General features: G+C 41.7%; 1 protein-coding gene across 1 annotated transcript; it reads right to left on the reverse strand.

Annotated features, from left to right (window-relative positions):
- Window positions 1-529: 529 nt before the first annotated feature.
- On the reverse strand, window positions 530-24369 carry ZNF365 (zinc finger protein 365). The gene is made up of 5 exons (XM_012657412.1): window positions 24268-24369; window positions 21834-22589; window positions 10588-10768; window positions 3119-3156; window positions 530-2374 (listed from the first exon to the last, which is right to left on the reverse strand). The coding sequence occupies exons 2-5, from the start codon at window positions 22574-22576 to the stop codon at window positions 2113-2115; spliced, it is 1224 nt and encodes a 407-aa protein (XP_012512866.1). The 5' UTR covers window positions 22577-22589; window positions 24268-24369; the 3' UTR covers window positions 530-2112.
- Window positions 24370-27599: the final 3230 nt, after the last annotated feature.

Consider the following 27599-nt stretch of genomic DNA (forward strand, 5'->3'; position numbering starts at 1 on the left):
TAAAAATAATTTGTTTTGTGTAATGTGGATAGAGTAGCACGACATTATGGTGCTTTCTGAACATCACTGGGTACCACTGTCAAAGAGAGCTGCCATACCCTCTAGGCATGTTAAATGAAAATCAAAAACATCAGTTACTTTAAATAAAATAGGAAAAAAATCTGGCTATACCATCTTTAAAAACAAGTTGTCATCGCACACACATTACGGGACAAAGAGCATGCAATACAACTAACAGGTCATGTTTTTAGTATGTAAAAGGCAAAAGTGCAATCATGGTATAAGCATCAATAATAAATAGCTCTGGAGGAGGTTAATTCTCCAAATAAATAATTATAATATTACAATTTTTACAATGTTAGCCTAAACAGTGATATTCACAGCAATGTTTTTTCCCACTTGATAGCTGCCTATACTCACATGAATGGTCCACCTCCATAGGCCAAGAGTCAAAGTGAAGATTCAAAAACCATTTTCACTATGATAGACTCGAAATATTTATATAATAAGTTACATTTTTCAATTGACTGGCATTTTAAGTAACTGCTTTATTACCTATTTTTAAAGCACTGCTAATCTGATGCTTATTGCAATAATAATCATAATTCTACTAATGTAATTAGGTTACAGTTTTAATTTTTAAATTAAGAGATTCAATTTACATGAACAAAAATATATAGTTTAAAAACCACTCACCACAAACACACTTTCTCCATGAGTATTTAAAAATAAATTATTAATATACTTGACATATATATTTTTATATGTGTTATATATATATATATGTACTCTTTGTGGACAAAATTATTCTTGTTTCCAGAAGGATGTCAGCACTTTTGAACTCTGCATGAGAAGATCTGATGATATTGCTAAATGTAAGGGAAAAAATAACATGTAAACTTATTCTTGAGGAAAATCATAAAGCAGGATATTCTTAACAGATAGTTCTTTGTGGAAACAAAAGCCATTTAGGGCAGGAGGAAGGGGAAGAGAGTGTCACATTCTGGCTCCTACATGCATTGTTTATTTCAGAAGTTACTTGAGAATGCAATGTACAGTGAACACGCCAGATACTTGGTTGAAAGGTAAGAACGTACATTTTAGTCACGAAAGGGCACAGAAGCAGCAGGAGGCGAAGTGAGCTGCTGAGTGGAAAAGTTAGGCCAGTGGAGATAAAGGCAAGTCCACAGCTGACAGAGAGACAGCCACAGACACTGCCAGGGAAGCAGGTCCTAGGAAAGGGCCAAAGAACAGCCACAGTGCTTCCAGAGTGGTCACGATGCCACCAAGTGTGTGATCCACTGGCATTCCAACCACCGACACTGAGCCAATGCTGCGTGCTCATCAGGAGGGTTCTGCTGTCTTCCCCAACCATCGTGACAGAGGCAGCTATTAAGACGAAGGCTGGAGGTGTGGTCAGAGGATGCAGAATACTCAGCCAAAGAAGACAGCAGAGGTGTACCAAAATCTGAATAAACATGCATCTAGGGCACCAAAAAACCTCAATCAAACAAAACTGAAAAACAGTCCGTCGAAATCAGAACTGAAGTCTAATTGAACAAGTCCTGTAAGCAACACAAAGACTGAAATCTTGATTAACCAGAATCCTTATTTTAGAGGATTTCAAATTAGCTGAGGGGAAGGCTAAAAACAAACACAAATATTTTTATTTCACTGCTGTTAACAGAACTTTACACTCTGATTCCTCGCCTCGCAATTCAGAGAGCAGTGGGCACAAAGAATGTTCTCCCAGTGCTTGTCATCTTGTGTGGCCGTGAACCTGAGAATTAACGACCACTGCATAGAAGCCCAGATGCCAAAACCGCTGGAGACTGGGCCAATTATTTTAGAAGCAGGGGCTTTGCTTCACTAAAACTTTAATTTTTTTTAATTCTGTAATTTGCAAGCTTCTAAAAGGAGGTTATAATACGATTCTGCTTCACTGAGTTTCCCATTCGTTGAATTCTGGTTAATCAAGGTGCTCATATGTGTTATGCTCTTTGCTATTCCAATGTGTCTTACTAGAGGATGTGTCCAAAAGGACACTATTGTTGGCCCCTGGAACAACATTGCTCAAAACCCAGCAATGATGGTCCAGAGCCACCCACCCTTCTAGATGATGTTCACAATAGCTGTTGGCTTTTTTTTAGCCATTTTGGGCCTGATGTTGCCTTTCCGGCTCAACCCCAGGAGCTCCCCTTTCTTTGGCGGTCTGCACAGTTCTCTTGAGGACTCGGCCTGTTCATGAATGGACTTGGCGGGCTGCATGCTGGCTCTGTCATCCTTGGCTTTTTTCAGGTAGCTCCTTCCTTTGGGATGGAAATGGGTCTTGAGATCAGAGTGGTTACACGCCGCATGTGGGTGCCCTCGGCTTCTGCAGAGAGTTGGGTAGGGGTGGAAGAGAGATGAGCAGAAAGAAAGATTTCTTTGAAACCTTAGAAGAATAATAACTACTCATAGCACAAGCACTCCTGCATACTACAGTGGTGATAATGCTGCCATGAAGACAAATATATATTGGTATTTTTCTTCCAAAAATGCCTATGGTCTCCATGAAATCATCACAAAATACTAAATTCCCAGAGAGACATTACTAGTCCTATTTGCCAGTGATAAAACTGAGGCACAGAAGACTTCAATGACTACCCCAAATAATACATACAGTTGGTCTATGGAGAAGATGGGACCAGAACCCCTATCTCTTGACTCTTTGAGTGACCACTAGGGGACTCAGACAAATCTATTGTACAGATACTCCCAAATATATGATTCATAGTATAAATTTACATAATGTAGTAAACATGTAGTACAGTAATAGTACTATAGAGCTATTATGATCATATTACACCTCAATGAGAGAAAGTTATACTGTATAATACTATGAAAATACTCCAATACTATCCCAGTGCCATATACTAATAGACTATTAGCTTATTTGAAAGTCACATCAGCATTTTACAAAGTTAGGTAAAGTTTGTGTGGCCTTGGGCCAATGGCCACTTAAATTTTCACCTAAGTCTCTCAAATCCATTTATATTATAGATAGCTTATAAAATACAACAGGAAAACATTCAATACAAACATCATCAAATGGTCCCAGTAAAAAAGATATACATACAGGCATTTGGGTTTCCTATTTGAGGAGATATCTGTAAGCTGAAGGAAAACAAATAAGAAAAAAATATTACTTCCCTTGAAAGATGGATTTGGTTTTAAAAATCTTTCTTGTATTTTACAGAAACTGAATTCACACTAAGGAAGTCGGAAACTGTTACATGGTGGCATTACCAGAGGCACCATCCGTTACATCAGCAAACAAGAAGGTCTCCTGCTCACACTACACTTCCCCAGGGAGCCTCTGTGGGCACTTGCTCTGAGATTTCCGAGAAGTCTGTGTCAGCAGACCTCAAAAATTTCAAAAAGTCAAAGAGTCCCCCAGTAGAGCAGTGTTTGAAGAAACATGTTCTTATAAATTGGAATGATGTACCATTATTTCTTAATTGATTCAGGCTGTATTTGCAGCTAATCTACTACAGCTGTGGCTGGTCAGAATGTATTGACTAAAGGGGAAATTGGCATAAAATGTTTATTGCCTAAAATACATCATTTCTAAAATGAGAGCATATGAAGACCAACTTCATAACTGTCCCCAAGGCCATTTATCACCAAGATTATTTTCTACTCCTAATAATTCATGCAATAAAATATCTGCATGCACTTTTGTGGCTGGGCTCAGAATGCCCTCATTTGCAGAACAAACTGATAACTATCATTTTGTGATCCAGATGTCACCATCCAGTTTCTAGGCAAACCCAGCATATTGCCAGCCTTCAGGTCCTGGATCTCCCTCATGTAGCTTTCACTAGAAGAAGTGGTGTCACATCAGCAGGCAGACAGACAGGGGAGAACAACAAAGAAAACGTGGAGAAAGGACCAACCTGGTGTTTGGGCAGTGTGGCCAAAACATGGCCCTGCTATACTTAAATAATTGGAGAAACCAAGCTCAGCGTAACAGGCTCCTCCATTCTTCTGTCTGCAGCAAGCCACAATGAAGGTTCCTTAAGAAAACTTTTGAGGTTCATGTCCCCAAGGAAGCAAGATGGGATTCTTGCTTTGTCTTTTGATATAATCAAAAGTCAGCAGTATTTTGACCCTGTTTGTGCTGGCTGGCTTTGGTATAAAATTAGTAAATCGTAATAGAAAAAGGCACCACCCTGACATGAGGTTCCCAAGGTTATGCAATATATTAATACAAAGAAGGTGGGACAGATGGCTCAGGCATACACCAGGTCAGCAGCTTCTGGGGACCTCGAAATGCATCCACATTTCCATCTTTTTGCTCCCCAACCCACCATCACCAATAAGGATTTCTCAGCCGTATGCTCCTTGAGTGAACTTTAATCAATGCGTAAACTGTAAAAAATGCACAGGGTTTTTCCTCCTTTAAATCATCCTCCCCTTTTAAAAAAATTACTTTACTGTAAGTACTTAAGCAACAGTTTAATCATTTGCTATACATGTATGCATACTGCCCTTTGGAATTTTATGCAAAAGTGAGAGATGGGGAGGGGAGAGAAGGAGAGAATGAACGAATGTGTGCATGTACATGCTTCCCTCCTTGAGGAAAGGGCCAACACTGTTATCAAATGTTCAAAGGGGTCCCTGACTTCAAAAATGTTTTCCTAATAACTACAACCTTAGCACCTAGGAATCTCACTAAAGAACCCTGCTGGGACCTCAAGAAATGTTAGGAATTTACTATGTCTTGTGGAGAGGGAAATGCATGAACGAAGAGGGGTAAAGACAGGCCATGAACCTCACATATGCATATAGGTACCATAAACGGTGCATGTCTTTATGCCACATGCTGGGTTAAATACTGACCATACAACAAGAAGAATTAGCCTTCAAAATAGCCTTATGAGGTAAGCATTATTTTTCCAATTTTACAGATTTGAAAACTAAGGCAGCAAAGTTAAGCACCTGGTTTGAAGCCTCAGTGCTTTATGAGTGTGAGGGCAAGCCTTTGCTCTGCCCTACCTCCCTAAAAGGCATGTGTTTGCACATGTAAATATTGCATGTGCAAAGAAGTGTGTACACAGTAAGTGAAAGCGATGGCTGGATTAGAATTTCTCCAAAAATCCTATAAAGGGTGAGGTTTGGAGTGGAGGTGGGGCTTGTTATCACAGCTACCACAGAATTCCCTTGGCTCTCCTCCCAGTCTACATAGGAGGCCACTGCTCCTCCTGACCCACTCAGCCCATCTACCTACCTCCCTTTTCTCCTAGTCTAGCTCCTTTGTCTTCTTTTTGTTTAGGGAAAGGAGAAAATTAAGATGGGGACCAAGACAGTCTTTGGTCAAAGGTTCCAGGATGGAAAAATATAAAGAGCCTCATAGCTGAAAGCCAACCTAAGAACAGGCTGAATATTCTTTATCCGAAACGCTCAGGACCAGAAGCAGAAGTGTTTCAGATTTTGGAATATTTGTGTTCTATTTTACCAGTCCAGCAGCTCTAACCTGGAAATCCAAAATCTGAAATGCTCCAATGAGCATTTCCTTTGAACATGACCCTGGAAGCACTCAAAAAGTTTCAGATTTTGGAGCATTTAGAATTTCCAATCTTTGGATTAGGGATGTTCAAGCTGTAATATACATTCACCTATAAAGTGAGGAGCCATGTCTTTGCTATAATCAAACTGCTAAATGTGGCCTCCAGGACATCTGTGGCTATAAATATGAAGAATAACTAGGATGCTTTTCACAGGGAAAGCTTTGAATAACATCTTTGGTAACCCATTTGGTCCAACTTAGTGAAGGTGTAGAGTGCCCAGACACCCACGCTTCTGGCGCGTCAGCCCCGCCTGGGCTAGGTTCTTGCCCCAGCGCTGCAGGATGAGCAGAATGTTCTGACCTGACTCCCCTGCACCCTCCTGCTTGCACACCTGAGCTCCCTCCTCCAGAGCAGTCAGGAACATCGATCCCAGCCGGGCTCTCACTCTCTCCACTAAGGCTGCTGCAAAAACTGCCCATCTTCCTCATCTTCCTATATCCACCTCAGTTCCCTCCCTCTCTCCTCTCCCCTTTTCTCATGACCACCTCTAGAGAGCAGAGAAATTCCTAGATTGATATGTAAGTTGCTTCTTCCTAAGGTGACTTCTTAACGTTAAGATTCTTCTGTGCTATGGAAAAATTTCCTTCCCCTCACATTTAATGCCTTTTCTGAAATAATGTGTTGGCATCTGCATCTTTCTCTCAATCCCCTTGAGCATTTATGTTCTTTTTCACCTGGCTGATTTCTAAAAATATAACATGCTTACTCACATATTTTATCTTTATGCTCTGAAAAATGCTGTCGAATTAGACACAAAGTGACCTACTCTCCCATCTGTCAAAATGACTCACAGAACTGCTCAAATGGAAGGTCATGAAATGGCTTGGATAATCTTATTTTAAGCATTACGTTTATGTCCTGCAGGTTGCTAAATTAGGACTAGTGGTAATTCATTTAACACAAATTTATTGGTGGCACGGTGCTTACTGGGTGCTGAAGAAACTGCTGTGAGCAAGATATGTGGGGTCCCTTCTCTCAGGGAGGAGGGACACACAATGAAAGAGTAAACAAGTGAAGATAATTTCACATAGTGATAACTACTACAGGCTGAGTATCCCTAACCCAAAAATCTAAAATGTTCCAAAATCTCAAACTTTTTGAGAGCCAACATGATCATGCTCAAAGGAAATTCTCACTGGAACATTTCAGATTCTGGATTTTTGTATTAGGGATGCTGAACCAGTAAACAGAAGGCAAATATTCCAAAATCCGAAAAGATCTGAAATCCAAAACATTTCTGGTCCCAGGCATTTCGGATAAGAGATAATCAACTGTATAACAATGAAATAGACTAAGTAACAAGGAGAAATGGCCTATAAGGTCTGCAGACTGTCTTATAATGTGGCACGTTATGGTCCAAAGTAGAGTTTAAAGTACTATACGCAGAAACAAAGGGAAAATATATCTGCCCAATCCTTTTACAAATCACACAACTGATTCTTGGTCTTCTCAGGGCAATGTGCTCTCCCTCCAACCATCAGACAGTCTTCCCTCCAACCATCAGAGTGATCATGCCCCACTCACACATAGCTCTTGTTTCTAAATTCCTTGCGATAATCTAACTGCACTTTATTTTATTTGAATTAGTCAATTCTTCCTTACGTAGAGCAAATCTGCTGAAGGCAGATCATGTCATATTTGGGACATAATTGTTTATTATTTTCCTACCATATCTGTATGTATGTGTGTGTACATTTTCTGTGTATGTATATATGATTTATGCGTATATGTGTGTGCATATACATATATATGTATATTTATGTGTGCACACACATATACAGTCATGTGCTGCATAATGACATTTTAGTCCAGAAGAGACCATATATACCATGTTGGTCGCATAAGATTATAATGGAACTGAAAAATTTCCATCGCCTACTGATGTTGTAGCCATCAACACGTCATAGCACAATGCATTACTCACATGTCTGTGGTGATGCTGGTATAACAAACCTACTGAGCTGCCAGTATAAAAGTATAGCACATGCAATCATGTACAGTACATAATACCTGATAATAATAAGCAGCAGCTACATTACTGGTCTATGTATTTACTATATTTTTTTATCATTATTTTAGCACGTACTCCTACTTATTTAAAAAAAAGTTAACTGTAAAACAGACTCAGGTAGGTCCTTCAGGAGTTATTCCAGAAGAAGGTGTTGTTACTGTAGGAGATGCCAGCTCCATGTGTGTTACTGTCCCTGAAGACCTTCCAGTGGGACAAGATGTGGGGGTGGAAGACAGTGATGTTGATGATCCTGACCCTGTGCAGGCCTAGGCTGATGTGTGTGTTTGTGTCTTAGTTTTCAACAAAAAAGTTGAAAAATTAAAAATGTTAAAAACATAGAAAAGCTTATACAATAAGGACATAAAGAAAATATTTTTGTACAGCTGTAGCATGTTCATGTTTTAAGCTGAGTTTTATTACGAAAGAGTCAAAAAGTTAAAAAATAATTAAAAAGTTTATAAAGTAAAAATGTTACAGTAAGCTAAGGTTAATTTATTATTGAAAGAAAAACATTTTTTTAAATAAATTTAGTATAGCCTGAGTGTACAGTGTTTATAAAGTCCACAGTAGTGTACGGTTATATCCTAGGCCTTCACATTCACTCACCACTCAGACCCACCCAGAGCAACTTAGTCCTGCAAGCTCCATTCATGGTAAGTACCCTATACAGTTACACCGTTTTTCATCTTTTATACTATATTTTTACGGTTCCTTTTCTATAGTCAAGTATGTATAGATAAACGAATACCACTGGGTTACAATTGCCTGCAGTATTCAATACAGTAACATGCTGTACAGGTCTGTAGCCTAGGAGCAATAGGCTACACCACACGGCCTAGGTGTGCAGTAGGCTACACCATCTAGGTTTGTGTGAGTACACTCTGTGATGTTTGTCCAATGATGAAATCACCTAACCATACATTTTCCTGGAATGTGTTCCAACCTTAAGCATCACAGCTATATATAACTTTGTATGTACAGATCTGACGAGAAGAGCTGAGATGCTACCCAACTGTTGATTTCATGATTTGGTGTGATGAGAAATAATGACTGGCTATGTCTCTTGAAAAGTGTTCAACTTGCAAGCTAAAAAAATAAACTGAGCAGAGGAAGTGAGCAAAAAAATATTTAAAAAAGGAGAACTAACAGGCCTTCTTTCTTACTCATTGTCTTGCACTGTTTTCTCTCTTTGAGATTCCTCTCGGCTTAGCATTGGAAGATTTCATATATTTCTCAGCTTTGGGTGACTTATAAGCCTAAATACTGAAAATGTTAATGCTACATTTTAATTTTAGAATTCCCAACCAGCAAAGTCAGACGATGATCAGATAATTTAACAGGCCAAAACACTGCAGAGAGCATTGATCCAACCTCCACTTCACAGAAGAATTTCAGGCCCAGGAAGACAAACTGTCCTGCCCGATCGGAAGCCAGGCCTCTTCACCTCACATCTGGGCCCCATGACCTCATGCCACAAGCCTCTCTTGAGAGAGGGCAAGATGGAAGAAAGCAGGAAAGGGCTCAGAGAGCGTCCCTGCAGCCACAGCTAGTCAGGACTGGATACTCTCACGGTTTCCCAAGGAGGAGACACAGAGGGATCGAGTTGTGGGATGATGGTTGCCCCTCAGGAGTGTTGCACGTACAAGACCACAGACACCTACCCAGAAAACAATAAATACATCACATGGATGAGACTGCTTTGAATACAGTGAACAAAACCTCACAGCTGTAACAAATTTTCTTCCTTCCAGGCTACTTTTGTTCCGGAAAGTTCTGGGGCTTGCATCACTATGCTGCTCTAAGGCACAGGGTACATTATTACAGCAAGCGCCATGTAGGATTTCTTCATTTCTTTCCTCCCTCCCTCTCCCCCATCCTGTCTTCCTTCTTTTATCCACCTGCCTTTCATCTAATTCCTTCTTTTGGATAATTAGTTTTATTATTATTTAATCATGTTTCCTTTTAATTTTGGCTTCTAGAAAGCACAAAGTAAAATTTTTAATCAACTAATGGCAACCTTGAGAATCTTTTGGTCAGCCTAAATGTTTCCTATCTTTCTTTTCCTTGTAATAGAGTCCCTGGTAGGGGTGTGGGGGGAGTAAAAGAATAATTTTTAAATCCTCTGAGAAAGAGGTAAGCATAAATAAAATTCAATAAGTAATGAAAATGTTATAAATAAACCACTTTGGGGTACCAAAAGTCCTTCTTTGGCTCTGTTGTTTGTATCACCAAGGACACAGTAGAGAGAGCAAATGTGACCCACCCACCCCCCTCACCTGGAGCTCCCTCCACCCTCCAGAGAGACCAGGTAGTCTTGATCAAGCCACTTATGAGAATCTGGATCTTTATCCACAACCAGGGTTCTCATCTGAGCTCTGGGGGTTTCTTAAGCCCCTGAAACTATATGTAAAATTATATACAGAAATCTATTGTAGAACTATCACCTGTGACTTTTTGTTTTTGAAAATCTACTTGAAGAATTTTAACCTATAGAGACTGTTGAACAGTGTTTTCCTCCCTACTAAGGGGGGAAAAAGGATATGTGGTTGGATCTTGCTTTACTGAGAAGGACCAATTTCATAAGATTCTCTTGAAGAGCTCCAAAACAGGATAATAACTTCTAACCTACTTGAACACCAAGGCTGGGACAAATGATTTCTCTGGATACTTCAAACTCTTTTATTTTACAAATATAAAAATATTTCTACCAATTCAGCAATGGCAGGGAACGAGAAAGTCAAGACAAGGTGGAAACTGTGCACCCAGGATTTAGCTCACTTCCAGGTGCCCTGGACTCACTGGTGTCCCTTCCACAACATAGGCACGGCCCAGGCAGCGCTTTCCAGTGATGTCTAAAGAGTCCCTGCAAGTCACCCACCTCCCTTTTATTTTGTCCTTGACCCACAGCCCACTCCCACCACACACAGGGACTTCACACTTGGTGGCTGGACAGGTGTGACTTACCACGTGCCCACTGAGGTCGTGGCCAAAGCCAGAGGCCTGCTGGCTTTGATAGAATTCTAGCTGTTTCTCCGCCAGTTCCACACGTTGCAACAGATTCTCAATGAAGTCTTGGAGCCGAGCTTTCCCTTGAACCTCTTTCTCAGCTGCCGCTTCCAGGAAATGGTTGAATGTAACAACTTCTCTGCAAGGCAACAATGTCAGAACACAAAGTGGAGAAATGAGACAGGAATTCATTCATTCAACACGTTTACTGGGCGCCTACTGTGTTAGTTACCACCCAAGGCAGTACGGTGGCAGCAATGACAAAAGCAATAAAATCACATCCTAGTGATTAAATTTAGAAACTGCATTTTAGTAGAGGGAGTCACTATACAATATACCAAAACATATGTCAGATTATATAAGTGATAAGACATAGGAAAACTGAAACTGGTACAAGGGGACAGAGTCACAGAGTAAGGAAAGGAGTGGGTAATATTTTAGAAAGCAGAGATAACATTTTGGATGGGGTAACATTTGAACAGAGACCTGAAGGAAACCCTGAGGAATAAGCCATGCAGATACCTGGAAAGAGCAAACGAGGGACATGCATATGGGTCTGAGGTACGGTAAGGAGGTCTGCACGGAGAAGGAGTCAGGTAGGGCCTCTTAGGTCACTGTGAGGATTCCAGATTTTATTACAAATTAAGATGGGAAACCAATGGATGTATTGGTTTTGAGACAAGTTCTGACTTTCATTTTTAAAAGCGTGGCTGTGAGGGAGAATAGTCTAGAGAGAGGGAAGGTACAGAGGCAAGAGGCCATACTGAGCACTGAAGTATTATGTCAAAGGAGTCGTCTTGTCCAATTCTGAACTAAGACTGAAACAGCCACCTTGAGGCCAAGCCAAGGACCAATGGGAAAGCCATTCTAGTGCTGCCATAAGAGGAGCAATGGGCAGGTCGCCTTCCCCTAAAAAGCTGAGCCAAATATGTCCAATAATACTGTTAGCTACATAATTCACCGTAAATTCACAAATCCAGAAAATTGCTAATATAATAGCTTTACTACCATTTTATATTTTCCTTTTATTTTAATGGAAATATAAAGGTAACATTTTTCTGATGTATAAATAAGCTCTTTATTTTAAAAAATTGAAACAACATATTTAAAATATAAAGAAGGCAAGATCTTCCGAAACTCCATTATTTCGAGACCACCACCATTATTTTGGGAGCCGTCCTCATGAACATCTCTTTACAAATACACACATGCAACCCAAAACACACACAGACTTTTTCTCCTTTCTTCCTTATCTTCCCATCTCAAGTCCCCTCTCTCCACACCCTCTTTCCCAGCCCAAGCACCAGATCATCAACACTACCAATAGGTGTGTATTACCACAGTTCTCTTCACCTTATTGTCTTCACTTAACAAAAAACCATGAATATCCTTGTAGTCATCCCTTGTATGTTCTGCCATCCCCTCTGGAGCTAACAAATTACACAATTCTACTACCTGTTGGATATAGTATTTCCTTTACGTGTTGCCAAGATCTCTCTCAACCTTCAAGGAATGACCTCCCATTATTCTTGCCATGTTCAATTTACGCAAGATTCTAAAGACTTTGATCACTTGTCCCTTCAGCTTCTTTCAGTTTAGATTAATGACCCCTAATTTTTGTCTATCTAGTCTCATTCAGTTGTTCTAGACAGTCAGTTAAATTCATTGCCATCTCTGCACCTTCTCAACCTCCATTTGATCTTTATTTTCTACTAAGCTCCATAATTTCATGAGTAGAAGTTGAGGGGAATGTGGCTCAGGAAGTCACAGTTTTACATACGATCTTTACGAAATAGCTGATAGTGGCTTCCAGCTCATTTATTCTGTACTGCTAGTCAGTGTGCTGCTTTTACAATTAGTCATGATTTTTCTCCCACAAATATATTATGTCACACTTGGCCATACTGAAACTTTTCTGACATTTCCTACAGAGTCACATATCTGCAAAACCTTAGGAATTATATATTCACAAAAACACAAAACAGTTGGCTCTAATAATGATTCATTCAAAGAAATACTAGTGATACCAATCCCCTTTTTCTAGTTTCCTATTCTATTCCCGTAATAATTCCATTACCTTTCAGTAGTTACACAACTGGAATAAGCTACACAAGTAAGAGTCCTTCTGGAAAAGGGTTTTCTCTCATCATCAAGTTTCAAGTTTATTTCCACGTTTCCGTATGAGACCTCAACATTAGATACGTTCTTTCCAAGGTCCTAGTTATTCAAGCCATGAACACAGCCAATTTTTAAGCTCCACCATCATTCTCTTTGCTCTGTCTCTCAGGTGAGCCACAAAACTTAACTAGCAGCTAAAGAGCGGAAGGTCTGCCCAAGTGCTATCTGCAGGCCTTTCATAGTTCTTGGTTATGGTTTAGACCCTTTGGATGGAATGTTACCATAGCTCAAAAGCACCATGGAAGCGCACCCACAGAAAACAGTTACTACTTCTTCTTTCTGACATTAAACTTTCAATTCATTTGGAGTCAAGCCTATCGTAGAGACTTCCTGGCTGATATTTAGGATAACTGAGTCATGAAACAGTCTCCAAATTGTATTTGCAAGGAAAACAACCAAAAAAACAAAAGTGTCATGCCAGTCATTTTTTTTTCCAATTTATTTTGGTTGATAATATTTCCAACATTTATCATATTACTCATATTTATCAGGGGAAATATAAAATTTTTTGACCTGTTGGAAAATCTGACTGGGTAGGGGTTAAATCATAAATCAACTTTTTGTTCTCTGTTCTATGCCCAGCACTCAACACAATGTTTGACACGTAATAGTAAATAAATATTTGTTGTAATTAATGTTTACAGAGGACAATGAAGAAACAAAAAATGATCCAAAATCCCACCACCCAGAGGTAACTGCTGTCAACATCTGGTACATTTTTCCCAGTTTTTTTCTCTGTGCATATATACTATTCTAGGGCCCTCTCTACACAGTCTTACATATTAGAAGACAGTCACATTTCACGGCTTAATCTCACAGGATTAACATCACAAAAGCAAGAGAACAAATTTGAATACAACACTGTGTGATTGTGGCTACATTTTTAAATCACCCAATGTTTTGCTACTGGTTCCATATAAAACTTTGAAAAAGAGCATTGCTCCTAGCCAATCGTGGAGTGTCATGCCATGTTGTAGAAGAGAAGGACCTTTTTCTAACTTTCTTCAACCAATTATCTTGTGTCCTGAAGCGGAGAAGTTAATACCCTTGCATTGTTCAACTACCCTGGCACTGATGCTAACCTAATTTCAGTTTGTGGATATATCATGTCAATTAGAGGGGAAAAGACAGTTAAAACAAGCCTGATGATGTGGTATGATTTTGTTTTAAAAGAGAAGTTAAACATGCAAGATGAGGACTGGCGAAGTTCATCATACTGAGACTGTGTAGGATATCTTTATTAGATAAAAAGAGTATCAAAACAGAGTGACTAACTGTGGAATAGCATGTGTGCATTTCACTCCCATCCTGTTCAGTTTGGATGAACAATATCTAGAACCACCTCTTCTTTCCCCAAGGAACTTGGAATTTTTCTGAATGGAAAAGAAAGGGGTTTAACCACATTGCATTTATAACTTCTTTAATAATTATGCTCCAAACAGTAAAATATTCACCTTGAAGTGCAAAACAGAGCAATGGATTCCAACGTAAGAGAAAACAAAATGTTCACGGATACGGTTTCAGATCCCATGTTGCAATTAATCTTGAAGAAACTACCAATTGCCACATTTGGCATAGTATCAAAGCAGAATATCCACTAAAAGGCTACTAAAATACCCCTCCCTTTTCCTACTATGTATCTGTAGGAGACTAGATTTTCATTTACCTCAACCAGAACAACAAATTGGCAACAGAAGGAATGTAAAACTACTAGAGTCCAGCTTGCCTTCTAAGAAGCCAGACAAAAACTTTTAAAATGATTTCATTCTTTTCACTAAATTGTTTTTGGAAAAATACTTATTTTTCATAAAAATATGTAATTTATGTTACTATGTCATGGATATGTGTAGTGGGAGAGGCAGACATTGAAATAAATAAATGCATAATTACAAAGCTGAGTTGAATGTGACTAAGAAAAGAATAATAGGATGCTATCAGACAGAACAGTAGAAGACTTGTGTGGTTGTATTTTAGGTTCTCAGCCCTGTGACTCAGAACACAGTGTGAAAGCTGGAAGGCGAGATGGGAAGATAAGGGCGGCCCCAAGTGAAACTCAGTCAGGGTGCGGGTACAGACCAGCCTTGGGGAAATTAACTCGTTCCAGGCCACTTCCGGACCCATCTTTGACTTCTTATTTATTAAAAGGAAAAAAAAAAGGTTAACTATTATTAAATCCAAGGTTTTAAGCTTCAGTGGAAGATATGTTTATTTAAAGCAATATTTGACACAGAAAAAACAATGTCAGTATAGTATAAGAAACTGACCTTGAAGTTCATTATTATGCAGAATGATCTGCAGATCTGGAAATCTGTCAGACTCCTAGGCATTCAGAAACCAACACAGCAGAAGGGGGGACTGAGTGAAAAAGCCCTTTCCACAGAGCCAAAGCTTTAGTTGGAAAAATATCCACGCACTCACTCATTTATACTATGACCATAAGGTCTGAAACATAGATAACACTATTTCATATTTTACACAGGGAACCCTCTCAATTACTCTTCTGAAGTGGGTTAGAGACAGGTTAATTCAGAAAAATCGAAGACATGCTACTCCAGAAGCGTGCATAGAGCCTGATGGAAACGCAAACTAACGCACTGGGGTGCTCACTCCAGTTTTGCATACGCACTGGACTACGCGTTTTAATGCGGAACAACACGCTGATCCTGTCATGGACTATAATAATCTACTATCCACAAATCATTTCTTGTGTCTCTTTGAACTTCCTTCATTCCTGCGCTGAGCCAGGTTCTTAGTTTTGGATATGCTATTTTCTCCACCAGGGTCACTCCTCCTGCCCTTCCTGAGCCCCCACTCTTAAGGATCCCCTAACCTCAGGCTCTCCTGCTAGAGAGCATTCCCGGCCCCACACCAGGTGTACACAAGATGGCCTGCTGTGTTCTCCCCAGAGCCCTAAGGTACCCTGTCACCATGCACACCACCTGAGACCAGCTGTGCCGTTCACCCCATTCGATTGTAAAATCAGTGACTCAGGAACCCTGTGTGCTCCTTCACTGCGGTGCCCCCAACCCACCTAACATGAGCCCAGCACACAACAGAGGCCCAAGGAATTTCCCCTGAATGCATGAAACGTGCAACTATATCTCTAGCTGAAATTGTTAACCAACCCAAAGATCCTTAAGTTTCTTTTTTCTTTTTTCCAGCCAAGCGCTGGGGCATAAAACCAATGAGTAACCTCCGGGTGCCTCCTACAGGAGTGGGGGTGGGATCTAAAATTGATGCCTCTCCTCTATTCTCAAACAACACTCTAACATCGGCTTCTCCCCCCAAAGGCAAGGCTCTACCCAGCTATTTAAATTTCATTTTACATTACTGATTTATGAACCTCTTCGGAGGAATATGAAATGGTAAAAATACCTCCAGCTAAAAATAGCCTAGCTATCGATCACAGAGCACCTCAGACAGACCGTAATGTCAGCCACAAGGCAAACCCTGCAGCAGGAGTCAACCACCCTCCCAGCACTGAGAGTCAGTGTCTGTGCTCCCTCGGGGCCCCACAGGCTGGAATCTGCACCAGCCACACGTCTGGAGCCATGGCCCAGCTCTAGTCTCGTTGGTCCTTAACTCTAACGAGACAATCCAATTACTCTTATTGGTTCTGAGTAGATCAACACTACATTCTAAGCCCCTCAGGCCTAGAGAAGGGATATGGTGGGGGGTGGGGGGTGGGGGGATGGAAAAAAGAGGAGAGATATGAAGAGACAGAAACAGAAATTTTCCTGGTTTCCAGATTTTACCACACGCCATCCCAAAGAGGGCATGTTTGACATCTAGTTTATTCTCTATTAGTTTATGAGTCTGCAGTATACACAGCCTGAAAAGAGAGGACCCCATTTATATACATGAACTAACAATGTGGAGCAAACAGACCCCTCTCTGTCCCACTGAACTCTCCCTGATTTTTCTTGGCTTGCTTCCTAGCTACGGGTCAGTCTGGACACGATGTTGCCTACTCACCACTTTAGAGCTGATGCAAAAATGGGAATGACTTAAGTGGCAAGAGGCAAAGCAAGTTACCATATCACATTTGCCTTTTAAAGGGGCAGCATTTCAAGGCCAGCTTTGGAGAGGAAACTAAGTGGACATTAACTGGCTCAAGCCGCCCCACAATGTCTCTTTTGTCACACCTCTAATGATCTGTTTGATGTCTCTTTTTCCCTTCTGGTTTACAAGGTCTTGTGAAAGCAGGAACTAGACTGACTTGGTTTACTACCGTGTGACCAGAACCTAGAACAGTACCTGGCATTCAGCAGACACTCAGTGAACATTTGTCTTCTACAATGCTCCAGGCTGGGAACTGGGCAGATGATGAAAGAGGAAGGGAAACATTATATCTGTTGTCACCTGCAAGGGAGTAGGAAGGAAACTAGAGATAGAATCACAAAGAGGCCCCTTACAGCAATCGAAGGCTGGCAGCGGCACAGGTCCCACCCTGACGGAGCAAGGACATCCCAGAGTCAAGTTAAAAGCCCTCACTGGAAGTTAAAAGCCCTGGCTCGGTGTTCCGGAAGCTCAATATCATGACCATGCTTACGACACCACCATTTCCCCACTTCCCAACACCTCCAATGCCAGCTGACATTTTCTTTAATCACATCAGGAAAATACATGATGTCACTGTGGCAGCCCTCTCAAAATAGCAAAGCAGCAAGCCCATTCCAAAATGGGCCACATTCAGTATTACATAAGTCTTGACGCTTTGGGCAAAAATCACATTTTCAGAAATCTGGCTGGAACACAGTGAACTAATGGAAAAAGCGCTCGGCAGAGAGACAGGAAAATTGGATTCCAGTTTCAGCTTTGCTACTAAATCTTTGTCCTTGGGCAAGTCATTCCACTGCTCTGGGCCTTATTTTCTGCGTCCCAAAAACGAGGGTGTTTTCCTGAAAAAGACAGGGGTACCTTCCAGTTCTCAAATCAAAAGTCACTTGATCCACTCGGGGGCTGCCGCTAGCAGCCCTCCCTGCTGCCCCTTCAAGGTCACTCTCCTCTGACCACCAAAGCAAATTCTGTCCTTATTCTTCATTCCCTCAGTGTGGCCTCCCCATACAGAAAAACTCTGTTCTCTATGTTTTATCAGCTTGAAACTGTGGCTCGTATTTAAGTACTTGTCAAAACCACCCTGGATTTGGACATGGGCACGTTCATGGGCACGTTCATGGGCGTGCTTTATTCTTTCCACATACAGCATAGCCCCTTAGGGAAAAATACCACGCATTTTATCTTCCCCACACACACCTAGCACATACAGGTGCTCAGTCAGGACTTGCCAACCTTAGCAGCAGAAGAGTGTGTAAGTAAATTTGGGATTACTGTTATCACACTCAAATTCTCCAAACCCCAGGAAACTGGGCCAGCAACTAGCTACTAAATCCACCTTTTCTTGTTAAGGGATACCTCTCTGCACAGTTGCTGGGATTGATTTTCCTGATTACAGGCAGTGCTACCCAATAGCTCTGAATACTCTTCAATAAGTAAATACCTGTTTCAATTGGACTTTTAAAGTTACACAGACTTTGTGAAGACAATGAGCAACTTCTTTCTTGGATCTGAACTCCGAGAACATAGAGAAACCTCTCTTCAGGGGTGCAGCGAGACTCACCGGTACAAAAGTACAAAATACAGTTGACCCTTGAACAACTTGAGGGTTAGGGGAACTGACTTCCCACACAGTCAAAAATCCATATAACTTCTGACTCCTCTCAAATTTAACTAATAGCCTACCGTTGACCGGGAAGCCTCACTGATAGCGTAAATAGCCAATTAACACAATTTTGTAGTTATATATATTATATACTGTATAATAAAGTAAGCTAGAGATTTAAAAAACGTTATTAAGAAAATCATAAGGAAGAGAGAATACATTTACTATTCGTTAAGTGAAGTGGGTCATCCCAAAGGTCTTCATCCTCATCATCTTCACATTGAATAGGCTGAGGAAGAGGAGGGATTGTCTTGCTGTCTCAGGGGTGGCAGAGGCAGAAGAAAATCTGTGTATAAGTAGACCTGTACAGTTCAAATCCATGGTTCAAAGGTCAACTGTACTGCCAATGCAAACAACCTCCTCAGTTACAAAGTATAGATGTGTGACATCTAGAAACCAAGTGGCTTCATTCAGCCTATAGATGGCCCCAGGGCAAAGCAGCCTGGAGTCTTTTAGTTCAGTTTGAAAGAAAAGATTCTTAAAGTTGAAGGAAAAACCCACAAGCAAGAGAGCCTTATGTGAATATTAAATACTACATGTTTGCATTTTTTTAACCAAATCTACCATCTGTGTCTCAAAGGGTCCCCAGAGATGAAGTCAATTGTGCATGGGATGGTAACAACTTACTTTCTCTCACAAATGGGCCTGAGAGCTCCTGTGGAGGCATCTGGCAGAGGAGCACACCTCCTGGTAGGTTCCATCCTTTATTTGAAAGGCCACCTCTTTGGTGGAAGGCACAGCTCTCTGAGGGAGAGGTGAGGAGGGAAGGGACACCGCTCAGCCAGGCAAATCTGGTTGAATCAACCAGGTATCGACAGGGTGGCAGATGGGCAGCTGGCTCTGCATCCCCATTCAGATGGCAGGGGGAGGAGAGGGAGGGCAGACACTGTAGACACTGAGGGCTCTGTCCACAGTCTCTCTCTCAGACCAAGAGTTCTAGTGTCCTCCCTGGAAACAAGACTCTTTCAGTCCCATTTTATGTACAGAAAGAGTGATTATTTGAGGCTTGAACACAGAACTTGATGGGACAGGCCCAAATGAAGACTTAAAAAAATTAACACTGTTTTTTATATTTAAAAGTTTAAGGCAATTTAACTATGTTTTTCAAAACTTTTTAAAAATATCATTGCTTTTTTCTATTTGTCCAAAAATGACACACTAAAAATCAACTCATAATTTACCCTCATGTAGACTCATAAAAATGTGAACAAAGCAGGACAAGGATATTAACTGAGGTACTATTTTTAATACTAGGAAAATGGAACAAAACTATGTATTCGTCAACAGCAAACTAGTTAAATGGATCATGATGCATCCATACCATAGAATATCATGAAACAGTCAAAAGGAATGGCATAATTCTGTATTTAAGTGCACAAATGCCTAAGATGCCTGAGATATATTATGCTAAAGCAAAAACAATTCCACACACAAGTGGCAGAATAGTATGTGTCATGATTTCATTTGGAAAAACAGATATTCTGTGTGTATAAATTACATATAATCATATGCACACAGGAAAGATTTGGAAGGACATTTACTGAACCTAACAGTGGCTGTCTCTGGAGGATGGGATGGGGTATGCTTGGATTGGAGGTGGTATTTTTAACACATACAATTCTATTAAAAATTTTTTTTTGTGCAAGTACGTATTAGTTTTTCAATTGGTGGTCAGGTAATGGCCTTGGATTAACCATAACACATTATCATAATTGATCCATGCATGGCCCACTTTTACTTAATCAATTATATTTAATAATAAAGCACCCTTGAACTCACCACCCCAAACAAAAGTTAGATCCTTGACAATAACCTACATCTAATCATATGATCCTCCCTCCCATTGCCTTGTCTTCTCATACTCCAGGCAACCACCATTCAAATCCCACGTTCATGATTACTTATGTAATTAATAAATAAAACAAATAAATGAAAAAAATTGATTTGGTTTTTAAACCCACTGCTATTAAATCAAACAGAAATACTACAAATTTAATTCTAGGATCTTCTCTACACATAGAGCAACCCCATCTGCCATTTATCCAGTAGTGCAGTGTGGGTCACCCTGGTGGCCATTAACAGGTCAAGACACTAACTTCCCACCAGAAAACACCAAGTGTCAAAAGGGAAACATTTTTCACTAGAGATCATTTCCCTAGGAGCAAAGTCAGTCAGCAGCTGTTTCAAATCCATCATAACCATGTAATTTAAAAAATGTCTACTCTGTACAAAAAATGTCTAGGCTTCCCCTCAAGATAGAACGTAAGCATTTAGTGATATCAAGTAATGATCTCTCTAATATATAGGGTTTCTCAGGAAGTTTTAATTATTACATTTCAAGAGACAGCACAAGATAGAAGAGTGCCAGAGGGTAAAGAAAGGATGAAATTAAATCAATCTCTATAATAGAACTCAAATTATTTGGAAACCTAACTTCTCAAATGTTTTACTCTATCCATTTTTATGTCCTTTGATTCCATGAATTCTGGGCCTCCATTTAAAATGAAATTCAACATTCTGCATTTGGGAAATACACTGAATTGTTATGTATGCTTTTCTAGTTTGGGTTAAATCCATACTTACTGATAAGAAAATGCTTCTCCAAGTATGATGATTTTCAAGTAATAGCTTCTACGATCCATAACTCATGAAAACCAGTCTCAGCTCTTTGCAAGTGGGCAAGACTTATTCTAATCTCACTCATCATTTGACAAAAAGAAAAGTCTCAAACTTAGACACAGAAGTACAGCAATACAAAAAAGTCTTTCCTCTGGGTTTCCTAACATCTGCTTCTCCCGAATATGAATTATAATTAAACTCTCAGTTATGGACATTTAATTAACATGGGCAGATAATCTGATATGGCAAATAAACCAAAATTATTTATAGTTGAGGCATATTTTTATAGTTGAAGAAGACAGTAGCTCGTGTTCTTGACTTTATAACACACGGACCGTCAAGAAGGATGGCTCTCCCAGCACACCCTTTCTGCCCTCCCATTCAGCTCACCCTTGCACACCATTTGGTGCTGGGGATGGATGCACCATGGTAGGCTGTGTTCCTCCTCTCTCTACGAACATTATCTGTGGTTTATAGTTCCCGGTGAAAAGGAATTAGATATTTTGGCTTTAATCTTGCTGAGTTGCAGACCATACACAGAAAGGGTAAATAATATCAAAGCCTTGTGCCTCTGGTTCAACTGTATCAATCAGAAAGGCAATCAAGGCACCTGCAAATAATAAAAACCTGAGGGTGGGGAGTGCCTAAAGCAATGGGGCTAGCATCCTGTTTCAGCACCACTTACTCTTCTTTCCTAAGAAGCTCCTCCTCGGAATCCGTCAGGCGCTGCCTCAGCGCAGCTATCATTTCCACCGCCACATCCACCTGTCTGTTTAAGGCCCGCTCTCGTCTCTGAACTTCCTGCTTTTTCTGAGTCAGCTGCACAAAAGCTGCCCGAACTTCCAACAGTTCGGCAGTTTTCTGGGCCAACTCTTTGGTAAGTTTATCGATTCTCTTCTCGATGGTCCTATCCACCGCCTCAACCATCTGATTGAATTTTTCTCTGACATGTGCCTCGAAAGCAGCTTTGGTGTCCGAGGTGGGAAGTCCAGGACTCGACCGCGGCCCATCCAGCGAGTCTGTGCGTAGGTCCATCGCAGTGTACGTCTGCACGTAGGACACAGGCCTCTCCGCCACCACCTCACATGGCTTCCTGTCCTTGGAGTGTTCATGCGAAATGCTGTACAAGTTAACATAGCTGGGTTTCTGCTTTACCACGTGGCCACTGCCCTGCAATTTTCCCTGTTTCAGGAGTTCTGAGGAAGTGAGTAGGTCTGTGTCTTTGAGGGCTGGAAAGAGGCTGCATTTTGTCAAGAGGGTTCTTTCTTCGTAGCTGTGACTGAATTCCAGATGGGCCCTCAAGGACGACAAGCTTCTAAATCTAGTATGGTCTCCACACCTCGGGCAACGGAATGGCAGGCACACAGCGACATTCTCAAAGGACTCCTGCCAGGGATATCTGCTTTCCTCAAAAGCCTTCTGTTGCATTACTCTAAAAGTCCTGGGAGGGGGAGTAAAAAAAAAAAACAACCAAGTAGTTTACATGTCTGCTGAAAAATATTCTATCTGAAATTACTGTCACCCATCTCCATGACAGCAGAGGCTTTTTGGTTTCAAGTGACTTTGGCATATATTTTATGTTGCAATTAAAACCTGCACCCCAGGAGCCAAATCCATTTCGGTATTGTCTACTGCTGCTTTTGCACTACAATGGCAGAGGTGAGTGGTTGAGACTTTATAGCCCAAAAGCCAAAGGTATTTACTTCCTTTACAGAAAAAGTTCACCAACCCCTGCCTAGAATAGAAAAGGTGGGTAACAGTCCCTCTTCTCAGATGAGAACATTGCAGCAAGGAACAATTAATCCAAAGTCCAAGGGAAAGTAGTAGATCCAGAAGTGGCATTCAAGCTTCCTACCCTCCTGAATTTAGTACACTGAATGCAAAAACGTGCCCTATTTTCCTGATATGCATGAATACAAAAAAAAGGAAAACTCACATGAATTATCAAAAAGGACCTAAAAGTGCAAGCTCAGCAATCTTTCCTCAAGCATAGTAAAGATTACTCAAGCTAGGCACAGTGGCATTTAAGTACACAATCAGCTGACAAATTTTCCATCTGAGATTTTTGTCTTTAATTTTTTCATTTAATTATTGCCATGATGACATAAATCAACATGTTATCATAACAATAATTGTCCCCATACTTGAGCTTTACTGAAATTTGGGAACCCAAAATGTCAAATACTATTTGACATCCATGGCCAAGATTTTATTATAACAGAGTGTTCTGGATGGATTTGTCTTATCCCGGATGTTGTTTTACATGACATCCTCTAGAGATGGCCAATGTTTGAACCAGGTAAGTATCAGCATAACTCTTTTAATAACAGGAAATTCTTCTTTCCTTGTAGGAATTTATTATCTTTGCCCTAGCAACAGATGACTGCTAGCAACCCAATTCTGCAAGCAGTGCATATCCTATTTCCTCTAAGGAACGGTTTCTGCTTAAATGTAACAAGCACTGGACCCCAAAAGGAGGGAGCCAAGCTGGGGCCTCTGGGTGAAAAGTGTCGTTATTGGGTCTTCGACCTCTTCAAAAGCAGCGGTGCAAATAGTCCCCACACAGCCAAGAGAGCAAAGCTTCCAGGTTAAGCCTTGGGCCCCCAAAGAAAAGAACCTCTTCCTGTGCTACATTGGGATGTTTAACGGCTGCTTTTGGGGGGATGAGATGCAAACACTAACCCAGCGCTCAGCCAAAGACGCTGGCAAGAAGAGAAAAAAGGGCAAGTCAGGATGCTAGGGGAGGCAATGAGAGAGGGGGAAATGGGTAATCACACACTCCAGAACATGCAGGCTTTTATGGGCCCAGAGGAAACCCCAGTCCACGGGGTTGGTGAAAAAGCCCTAATTTGCTCTACCAGAGTAGGGCAGGCTGGCAATGACCCTGCCTCGGGGTCCCAGCTCTCCCCGCCCCCGCGGCGTGGGAGCCCGCGGGTGCCAAAGTGGATTCGTGCGCTCACGAGTTTCTGCATGTGGGGGCCGAGAAGCCGGCTCTCCTAACTCCTCCCGCGCTGCAGGGTCTGGAACCCGCTCCCCAGCGCCAGCAGCCCGGGGCAGGTCCCCTCCGCCGCGCCCCCAGGCCGGACCGCGGGCGCAGATGCCGAGTGGCCGCCACCTACCCGACTTGTTGCTGCCGTTGCAGCTGCCGCCGCCGCGCCGGTGCTGATGCTGCGGGAGCGAAGTGGTTTTCAGCAGAGCCGTAAATCAGGCCGAGCCGGGCCGGCTCCCACCCCCCGTCGCACCTCCGCGCCGGGACGAGCGGCGTCCAGGGCGGAGCGTGGCGCGGACCAGCCGGCGGGGGCGGCGCTGGCGGCCGCCGGCGACACCGCGCGCCCGGGGGGACGGGGGTGGGGAGGCCTGGAGCGCCGCGGCCCCGGGGCTGCTGCCACCTCTGCGAGTGACACCCTTGCTCTGGCCTCCACCAGCCGGGGAGCGGGGTCCGACTCAGGAGTCCACTGACATCACTGGGAGAGAGGCTGGGATCGTTCCCGGGGGAGGGAAGGGGAGACGCGTGCCAGCCTCGCAGGCGCCGCGCTTTCTGCAGGCCCTAGCAAGCTTTTTTTGCACTTCACACTTTTGGGGGTGCGGGAGGGTGTGGATGAGGAGGAAGCATAGCTGGGCATCTTCTTTGAAAATCTGCCAGCAGGAAGGTCCGGGTTTTTATATTAGGACCTCTTTGTCCTAAGCAAGGGGGCGAGAACGTCCCAAAATAACTAACCTAGAGCGTCTGCTCCAGCCTGCCTAGCCAAGTGTCCTGGAGCTACGCCGACAGGCAGAACTAAATCTAGTAAAGTATAGGGGTTGTGAATAAGCAGTTAAAGCAACCAGATCTTCCACCCGCACCCCCATCTCTGAGGGGCGACGCCCCCTTCCTCTGGAGAAGGGAAGATCTATCGTCCTAAATAAAGGTTTCTTTCCTTCTGAAGGGCCCCAATGTCTAAGATTGCTGGTTTGGTTTGGTTTGGTTTTTTAACCTGTTTTGGGTCACTGCTAGTCTAACTCCTGAACTATGAAACAGGTCAAAAGTTACTGTTGGGTTTTCTAGTCAAAAGGAGAGATTCTGTTCATCTGTAGACAGTTTTTTAATGTATCTTCTCGGGGTGGTCTTTCCTCCAGGCTTGTTATTACTCATTTCAGCACTGATTTTATTTTAACTGTAATTATTAATAGCTCAATAATTATCTTTGTTGAGATTTTGTTTTGTTTTGGACAAATGAATTATCACATCAATGTAATTAAGATCCCAAGCTGTGAAATCAGACTTGATTCATATCCAAGCTCTAGGATCCAAATCCCGACTCTAGGACCTGGGTCAAGTAACTAGACTTTTCTGTGCCTTGGATTCCTCATCTTTAAAATGGAGATAATCAGGACCTACCTCTTACTACGGTGGTGAGGATCAAATGAGGTGATGATGGTGAAACACATTCCCTAACTGGACATGCACTGATAAAGTCAGCTATCCTTGTTGTCATTTCATGTATTATTATTATTCCCTGAGAGAGGGGCCTACATGCCTGTAAAAAAAACAGAAAAGAGAAGAGGAACTAATATGTACCTACATAAATCAAGACAGGCAATTGTGCTGGGGTATGTTCTCTTTGAAAATATATTTCATTGAAGTTACCTTTTGACTCCCCCTCAAAAATATATTTATTCCAACAACCAATTCATTTAGTAAAAATGTTTAAAGCCTGAAAGGTACACACAATGGAAGGTCAGGTCATCTTGGGAGGTGCACTCAGGGTAAACTTCTCACTGTCGGCCTTCATAGCAGAATGCAACAAAAGTATGCTTCTGAGAGGAAACGTTTTTTGGGTTCAGGCTCCTCCCATTTCTTAAGCAGCTTCTCCTTTTTTGGTCCTCAAGTTCCTCCCCTGTTAAAGGATGGAGATTTTCCAGGACCTTTTTTGTCCTAAAAATATCATAAATATTATCAAATAATTATGGAGAGGTTATTCTGTGCAGGGTCTAAAACTGAGCATTGTGGGAGATTCCACTTTGATCAACAAGCATTTGGGACCTTACAGCTTACACCAGTGGTTCTGAAACCCTCACTTGCACACACACCTGCCCCATCCATCAGCAGCATGAGCATCACCTGGCAGCTTGTTAAAGTGCATATTATTGACCTGGTGCCAGACCTGCTGAATCAAAACTGTGGAGGAGGGACTTCAGCAATCCATGATTTAACAAGCCCTCCAGGTGATTCTGAGGAATCCTAAAGTTTGAGAACCATTGGTTTATACAGTACTTCTTCATGCATTGTCTCACAACAAACCAGTAAGATGTGTTATCTTTGTGATCATGCTTCTCTGTGTTGAGCACCATGCCAAACACTTTATTATCTCATTTAATCTTTCGACACCCGTGATGGGGGAACCTTGTGCATTCAGCCCCAGCCACACTGGCATCCCTTAAGAGTCAGTCTAGCTTCTTCCCTTCTCTGGGGCATCTTTATCTGGTCGTGCCTACTTATCCTTCAGAGCTCAGCCTAAGTATGCCCTCTCCATGGAGGTCTTCCCTGACACTCCCAGACTGGGTTAGCTCTGAGTAGGAGAATTTATCACAACAGAATTGGTTTTGTGTGTAGTTGTCTGTTTAATATTTGTGTCCACTATTAAATTGTAAGCTACATGAGTCAGGGACCCTGTCTTTCTTAATCTCCAGTGTATTCTCAGTATCTAGCACAGTGCTGGTCACATATAAAGTGCTCAAAAAATACTTGTTGAAGGAATGAATGTGAACAAATGAATCCCCTTTCCACATAGGAGGAAACTGAGGCTCAAAGAAGTTAAATAACTTTCTCTAGATCACCCCACTCGAAAGCATTACAGCCAGGACACCAAACTCTAGGCTTTTCCCCACAATTCTCACTGCCTGTCCATTTTTTTGATGAAGAAAATACAGTACTGAGAAGTAAAGTGACTTCCCCAAAGTTATCTAGCTAATAAATAATAGAATCAGGATTAGCGTTCATGTTTTCTAACATTTATGTTCTTATATGCCACATTATGCTGTCCTATCCTGCCTTCCAGGAACTTACAACTAGTGGGATGGGCACAAGGCATATTACAGGACAAATTAAATTCATAGTAAAAGAAATTAATTGGGAAGTATCTACAGGGCTTGGCATCTTGCCTGGTACATAGTAGATCTTCAGTAAATGTTTGCTGAATGATTAATGATCGTAACTCTCACCTTTAGAGTATTTACAACATGTCTTGCTATACTAAATATCTATGCACATATCCAGGGTTTCTCAAAGTGGAGCCTGTGGAGCCTAGGGAGCCTGTCAAATGCAGATATGTGGGACCTTGACCTAACCAATTGGAATCTGTGGATGTGGGTCTTGAAAATCTACATTTTCACCTATCTCCCCAGGTGACTCTCATGACCACTAAAGTTTAAGAAACACTCCTTCATTACACTAACCAACAAGACAGACTTT

This window comes from Propithecus coquereli, unplaced genomic scaffold, assembly GCF_000956105.1.
Source record: "Propithecus coquereli isolate 6110/MARCELLA unplaced genomic scaffold, Pcoq_1.0 Scaffold115, whole genome shotgun sequence".
In the NCBI taxonomy this organism is placed as follows: Eukaryota; Metazoa; Chordata; class Mammalia; order Primates; family Indriidae; genus Propithecus; species Propithecus coquereli.